Source organism: Chrysochloris asiatica, unplaced genomic scaffold (assembly GCF_000296735.1).
Source record: "Chrysochloris asiatica unplaced genomic scaffold, ChrAsi1.0 scaffold00666, whole genome shotgun sequence".
In the NCBI taxonomy this organism is placed as follows: domain Eukaryota; kingdom Metazoa; phylum Chordata; class Mammalia; order Afrosoricida; family Chrysochloridae; genus Chrysochloris; species Chrysochloris asiatica.
The window spans coordinates 194,326-202,095 of record NW_006409184.1 but is presented as its reverse complement, the minus strand read 5'-3'; the positions used below and the strand labels follow the sequence as shown (position 1 = coordinate 202,095).

At 46.2% G+C, this 7,770-nt stretch overlaps 1 protein-coding gene across 1 annotated transcript; it reads right to left on the bottom strand.

The window, feature by feature from the left end:
- Positions 1-6,170: 6,170 nt before the first annotated feature.
- LOC102810854 (chromosome unknown open reading frame, human C16orf54) lies at positions 6,171-6,845 on the bottom strand. Its single transcript, XM_006877906.1, has one exon. The coding sequence runs from the start codon at positions 6,843-6,845 to the stop codon at positions 6,171-6,173; it is 675 nt and encodes a 224-aa protein (XP_006877968.1).
- Positions 6,846-7,770: the final 925 nt, after the last annotated feature.

Genomic DNA, 7,770 nt, shown 5'->3' with positions numbered 1-7,770 from the left:
GACTCATAGCGATCCTATACAGGGTTTCTGAGGCTGTAAATCTTTACGGGAGCAGAAAGCCTCATCTTTCTCCTGCGGAACAGCTGGTGGTTTCTAACTGCTGACCTTGAGGTTCACAGACTTATTCGTAACCACTACGCTACCAGAGCTCCTTATGGAAGTAGTTGTTCAAAATACCAACTGAGAGGGAAGGAATCTTAACATCGAGGATCAAGTCTATCTGCTCAGTACACAAGGTTGACAGGAATGGGCAACTTAGTCATTGTTGTTGTTGTTAAGTGCCGTTGAGTCGATTCTGACCCATAGCAACCCGGTATAGGGTTTCCAAGGAGTAGCTGGTGAGCTTGAACTGCTGACCTTACAGTTCAAACAGCTTTGCAGTCTGGTTCATTAACCCACAGCTCTTAGATATTAGTTACCTAAAATTGAGGGGACTATAAGGGCATGAAATGGCTGGCTTACAAGTTTTCAAAAGGGAGTTTTGTTTCAGAGCTAGCAGGGGGAAGGTAGAACTCCCACTGAATAATTTTCATCTTGTCTAGATGAGTCTGGTGAAAGGAGATGGGGATAGGATTCTTTTGATTCAATAGGGAGTACTTGTTATTATGACTAACTGCAATTTTCACAACTGTAAAGGTAGAAGTTGCACAGCAAAAAGCAGGGAGTAGTTAATCTTGCATTCCAAGAACAGAGGACCCTAGGACAATCAAGAGAGAAGAGCATGAGTGGAATATAGGTCCCTAACCAGAAAACCAGCTACACCAGAGATGGAGACAGAGATGATGGCATGGAAAGACTGAGCAGCTGAGGAGTCCAGACTCATAGAAAGAGAAAGGCTGTGTGCTGGTGGTCAGGAGGCTGGCTTCCAGAATGTGCCCTTTGGTTTTTAAATGATTATATATTCCTACATTTTCTTATGTACATTAAAAAAAAAAAAAAAAGGGGGAATAGAGGCAAATACTATTAACTGATGGTGCATGGAAGGGATTGTAATCATTACAATGAAACAAAATGTGATTGGCTGAGTGTAAAACTAATGTTCTGCCATGTAAACTATCACTCAATTCACAATAAAAGCTTTAAAAAAAAGTCAATGGAAAAACGGAATTAAGAGAGAATGGATTTTTTTCCCATGAATTTTTTGAAGCCCTGCCAAATGTGGTGAGAGGCGGAGAAGTTGTTGCTGGCTGGATGTTTTAAAGTGGGAGAGATTTGAACTTATTTGTATGAATAGTCTTGATGTGGCACTTTAGGATAAGCACTGGATTGCTAAACTGTAATTTCAGCAGTTTAAACCCACCAACAGCTCCTTGGAAACCCTATATAGAGTCATTATGCATCAGAACCAACTCAACGGCACCCATAAACAACATACGAGGATATAACCAGTCTGTGTTTTGTGATTATCATGAATAGGGTAACCTGACAAGCATATCTCCCCACGACATGAAACACCTAAAAATGCTGTGTACAATAAAGCCAACATCCTTTTACACAGCTGAACTTGCAAGAAAATAAGGGAAATTCCTGAAAGCCACACTGAAGAGGAAATTGAAAACCAGACTTGCTGCTGACTAGGTGGCTTCAGATCTGGGTAATGAAAAGGCTTGGATTTTACTGGTGTGGCACTATAGGATAAGAATTCAACCACAAAGTCAGTTTGAACCGCAAGACTGGCAGTTCAACTTCACCAGCCACTCCTTGGAAATTCTATACGGGTCGCTAAGAGTCAGGACCGACTCGACGGCACTTAACAACAACAAGGATTGCAGACAGGGATTTGAAAGCTGCAACCCTAATAAAAATCTTGGACCTTTAAAAGGTGACAGATATCCTCAGTGAAAGAATGGACTAGGAAAAAAGTCCACAAAACAGCCTGGACAGAACAAAAGAACCTTATCCACCTCACTCTGAGATCTGGTAGCAAAAGAAGTTCTACCCTGAGAATTCATAGTTAATGGCTTCCCCTCATTTGGGTCGGGGGCTCAAATTTACGCTACCTGCATGACCTTGTTATTGTTGTTATTAAGTGCTGTGGAGTTGGTTCTGACTCATAGCAAACCTGTATAGGGAATTCTAAGAGGCAGCTGGTGGGTTTGAATCTTGTGGTTAGCAGTTCAGTGCTTATCCTACAGCACCACACCTGCATGACCTAGGAAGCCCAAATAAAACTAACAAATAAAGTTGTCCAGGACTGGTAGCATCTTTGAAGCACTCTTGGCAGAGGCAAACACAAAACCTGTCTAGATACAAGTTTCAGTATCCAAGGAGTTACATACCCTCAAACCTGGCCACATGGATTCCCACTGCTAAGGTCTTGATAAAACCAAGTTCACAACCCCAAATTCCAAAACATAGGAGAAAACAATAAGACTGTTCTTACTCTTATTCAGCTTTCATGAATAAGAGTAAGCAAGCAAACAGCATTAGCTCCCAACCTACAACTCCAGATAATAGAATTGTTGTTGTTGTTATGTGTCCTCTAGTTAGTTCTGACTCAGAGACACTGTTTAGGGCTTCCAAGGAGCAGCTGGTGGGTTTGAACTGCCGACCTTGCAGTTTGTGGTTCAGTGCTGATAATAATTCAGTAAATAAGTTAGTAAATATATTTTGAATGCCTGAAGACATAAAGGAATCCTAGTGTGGTGCTGTGGGTTAATGAACTGGAGTGCAAGGTTGGTTTGAACCACAAAGTCAGAGAGGTTCAACTTCACCAGCTGCTCCTTGGAAACCCTATACAGGGTCACTATGAGTCAGAACCGACTCAACGGTACTTAACAATAACAACAAAGACCTAAAATGGAGCCTTGGTAGTGTAGTAGATTATGAGCTGGGCTGCTAACCTCAAGGTCAGAAGTTCGAATCTACCAGCTGCTCCACAAGAGAAAAATGAGGCTTTCTGCTCCCATAGAGATTTATGGAGTCCTAGTGTGGCACTGTAAGGAGCTCTGGTAGTGTAGTGGTTCCGAATCGGGCTGCGAACCGCAAGGTCAGCAGTTCAAAACTACCAGCTGTTCCACAGGAGAAAGAGGAGGCTTTCTGCTCCCGTAAAGATTTACAGCCTCGGAAACCCTGTACAGGATCGCTATGAGTCGGAACTGACTCCATGGCACATAACCACCACCATCAGTGTGGCACTGTAGGATCAACACTTGACCACAAGGTCAGTTTGAACCACAAGATCGGCTGTTTAAACTCACCAGCCGCTCTTAAGAAACTGTATATAGGGTCGCAATGGGTCAGAACCAACGCAATGGCACTTAACAACAACAACAAAGACATAAAGGAGCACGGTGGCTCCTAACTATGAACCACAAGGTCCACACTTTGAGCCTGCCAGTCACGCCTCTGGAAAAAGATGAGGCGTTCTGCTCCCACAAAGAAACCTCAGAAACCCTGTACAGAGTCGCTGTGAGACAGAACCGACTCAAAGGCACTTTACACCAACAAAGACAAAAGAAGCCATCAAAATAAGAAAGTAATAAAATGGTGTTAAAAATGATGAAAGACTAGAAACATGGAAGAATGGGTAAAATGAATAAACCTGTTTATCCATTCACTTCCTCATTCATTCTCTCTCTTTGGGCTCCTATTATGTTTTAGGCCATTCTGAGTTTGGGAATCTAAAGATGATTCTGGTGATTAGCAAGTTGAACTCTGTCTCAAGAAAATCACATCTATTCATGCATCCATTCATTTATCCATCCTTTTATCTGTTCATTCATACATCCACCGACCCATTCTCCCATTCAAATATCTATCCTCCCATTCATCCATCCATCCATCTTTTATTTTATAGCATTCTCAAATGCCACAACCGGAAGAGTCCTAATGGAACATCTTGTTCAACTTTTCAGTTTTCTTGTTCAGGTAGACAACACGAGGCCCAACAATTTAAAAAACTACTTTTTTGTAATTTCCAAGTAAATGGGTGATAGAGCCAGACTGAGCCCTGACCTTGGACCCTGTTATCCCTTCCATAGTGCACTGCCTTTCTTGAATTTGTGGCATGTAGGCATTAAACTCGGAACACCTGGTAGACTATTAACTCCTGGTGGACAGATTCCCACATCCAGTGCAATTAGTTGATATTGTTAAGTGCTGTCAAGTCAGTTTCGACCCATAGCGTCCCTGTAGATGGTTTCTGAGGAGCAGCTGGTGAGCTTGAACCACTGACCTTGCAGTTTACACTGACTTTGCAGTACGGCGCATTAACCCACAGCACCACACCAGAACTCTATCAGTTGATGGTGAGCATGAAAAATGAAATAGTTACCAAGTTCATGAATGACAGAGATGGAACAAGAACCTTGGCCTCTACCTTGTATCAGCTGTGCACCTGCGCCTTATCTCACCCCTACCTCCTACCTCCCTCTCTTAGCTCCTAGAGAGACTGAGCTTAAGGGCAGGGCCTCGTTCTGATTCCTTCCTCTCCCAGGGCCTGGCCCTATGCAGGTACTTAGAAACTTTCTGGATGAGTGGGAGGAGTTCTTGTTCTGGGGTCTTGGTCTGCAGACACTAGTGACCCTCAGTCTAGGAACTGCTCCTTCCTTTGGCTGTTCCATCAACTTTCAGCATCTAAGGAATTAGACAGGAAATTAAGGCTCCAAGTGCTCCCAGGCCTTCCTGAACACAGACAGTTGAGTGCTGGCCTCAGTGCATTATCGCGTTTTCCCCAAGTATGTGTAAAGTTGTGGTTTCCTGGCCAGCGTTAAATAACAGAGGCACTTTCAGTCTTCTCAGGATTTTCAGGACAGGTTTTGATTTGGTGCTAGAATATCTGACTCTTTTCTAACACTTGTTAATGTCCATCCCCACCTCCCTTTTTTTTTTTAATCAAAGAAAGAACAGGTGTAATGCCTCCAGTAGGAAACGGTGTCTACTTAGAATTTACGAATTTTGTTTGTTTTCACGTTTTCCTTCTACTTCTGGCAAGTGATACTGGTTTTCCATTTACAGAAGTGATAGTAAAAGATTCCTTTAAAAATATATTTATTAAGCCAATGACAAGTCATTTTAAAGAAAAAAAAACCCCATAAAGTAAATAACAGTAGTACAGGTGGCATTTTGATATGGCAAAGAGCCAGACATCCATGACTGAAGTTTGAAGAATCAGACCAGGGGAATGGAAACTCCTTCCACTCCCCACATCCTCTGGCTTCTTTCCCAAAGAGAAGGTCAGCTGATACAGAAGGCTAGTAGGACTAAGGGCGTTTTGTTGTTGTTGTGAAGTGTCTTTTAGGGTTCCATTTTTAAGGCACATTGTATGTAAGTCTGTCCTAGGGCAAAGCTGTCTCTGGACCACTCCAACAGGTTTGGTGGAATGATGACCCAAAAGCCATATTTAGGGTCATACCTGCTCTGGAACGGTGCTCGTCCTGCATTGACTCGTTCTCAGTTCCCCTTGGCTCAGCTTTCCTCGCCATGATGGGAGTGGGCCTTACAAGCCTGGGTGGAGGTGACCTACTGCTCTTCTTTCATTCTAGGTCCCAACTCCAGGTGAAAAGAGCCCCTCCAGCTTGGTTCACCAAGTTCCTCATTGTAATTCAAGGGCAAAAGCACAGTTCCTATGTAATAAAATACTCCTTTGCCTGGTCATGCCCTCTCTTAATATATGAGGGACTTCAAAAAGTTGACCTTTTAATCCCATGTTTCCATAAACTTTGTGAAGTCTCCTCATATTTTCATGGATGAATACTGAGGAAGGATAAGATGTATGAATTTGGGGAGCTAGACTCCTGCCGTCTCCCACTAACACGCCAAGACTTGCCATTATCACACACACTCTGTTCTTTAGCATTCGTTCACACAACTCCTTTACTCTGATAGGTGGCATCTCAGGTGCACACTGAAGGAAGGCTGAAGGAACTAGGGTTGATGCCATTTCCTGCCTGTCTGATACTTTGAGGCCTTAATCAAGAATGTGATCTTGAAGGCTCTGGCCCAGAGTCACCCCGCCCTCAATTCCCTGAACCCCAGGCAGCTGAGCAGAGGTACTTTGATGCTTCCCATACCGCCCAGGCTCTGTTGTGGCCCAGTCAGCCCATCATCAAGTCTAGGAGAATTGAGGTCCAGAAGTAAAGAGCTGGGATAGCCTCAGGTGCCCCCACTGTGGTACAGCCATCCTCAGTGGTTCTGGAGCAGTGGCTAGTCTTCCAGGCTCTGAGTATTCAGAACCCCACACTGGCCCGGCCTTCACGCCTCCAAAAAGCTGAGATCTGCTCCAGGGTGACCCGAGGCTGAAGACCCCACTCATGTTCAGGGCTGCCTGGTCGTTGCCTCTGTGCAGGAGGACTCACCAAGTACACACTGGCCCCTGGCCTTGGTTCAGGCTCAGCCCAGCTCACCATGCCTAGGTTGTGAGATTTTTCCTCCCAGGGCTGGGGCACCCAGAATGTACTGCCAGTTGGAGCCTGGGATGGGGTTTGGGAGACCAAGGAGTTGGGAAGGGATTGTGGGACTGAAGGGGCAGGTGGGGCTGTTGCTCGGGCCTCCAAGGTGCCCCCAGGGGCTGGGGGCTCTTCGGTCCGGTCCATCAGCAGAGGAACTTCAGAGCCATACCAGTCCTCGGAGCGCTCTCGAGGGGTGCCTGTGGGCTCAATCCACAGCTCTCCTCCAGGACGCCAGACCAGTGTGGGGGTACGGTTGCTGGGGGCTCCGCGGAGAGAGCGGCGGAACAGGCGTTCAGCCAACACAGCTGTGGTCAGCAGGAAGAAGGCAGCGAGGGAGGCCAGAGTCAGCATGATGGGGACGCAGGGCCCGCAGGGGAGCGGAGGCCACGAGGCTGACTCAGATGCAGGGGGACCCTCCATGTGTCCAGAGGGCTGCTCTGGAGTTGAAGACATCTGGGAGACACAGGAATGAGGAGAGGAAGCAAGTGAGATGAGTTGTCACAATCAATAGACGGAGAGAAAGAGCAAGTGTCAATGAAAGAGTGAAGAGCCAGAGGCAGGCCAGAGCGATCAGTGAACACAGACAACCCAGAAAAGGCCAGCGACAGCCAAATGGGACCGGAGAGCTAGGCAAAGACCTACCTCAGCCTGCAGCCAGGTCCCTCATGCTCAGACTCTACCACTCCTCTCCGGAAACCCCATTTCCCTCCCAGACCCCACAGTATCACAAACAGACATTTGAAGGCCCCAAGTACTTCTTTCTTCCTGTCTAAGTTCTCTCAGGTCTGCTGTCGCTTAGTGAGGAAGTACTGGGTGAGGAAATGTGAAGCTTTCCTCCAGGCCCTGCCCCTCTGGGTGCACCCCTTCCTCAAGCCACCTTTGCAGCCTCAAAGATACTGTGTAGAGCTGTTGAGTTGCTGTCATGCCAGATCTCAAATGTCATCTTGCCATTGTCCCCGTCTCTCCTGCTTTACACAGTCCCACCCATCTCTATCTCCTATCTGTCTCTGTCTACCTCTTTTCCCAAAAAGCCTGGGCAGCAGAGTGGAATACCAGCTGGGCTGCTAACCACAAGGTCAGCAGTTGCTCGGCTAGAGAAAAATGAGGCTTTGTGCTCCCCGAAAGATTCGCAGTCTCAGAAGCCCTATACAGGGTTGCTAAGGAGCTCTGGTAGTGTAGTGGTTACGAATCGGGCAGCGAATGGCAAGGTCAGCAGTTCGAAACTACCAGCTGTTCCATGGGAGAAAGATGAGGCTTTCTGCTCCTGTAAAGATGTACAGCCTCAGAAACCCTGTACAGGGTTGCTATGGGTTGGAACCGACTCCACAGCACATAACCACCACCACCACCAATGACAAAGGAGCTCTGGTAGCATAGT

What these genes read in the sequence shown, in the direction of transcription:
- LOC102810854 (XM_006877906.1), bottom strand. Translation starts at nt 6,845, where the DNA reads ATGTCTTCAACTCCAGAGCAGCCCTCTGGACACATGGAGGGTCCCCCT.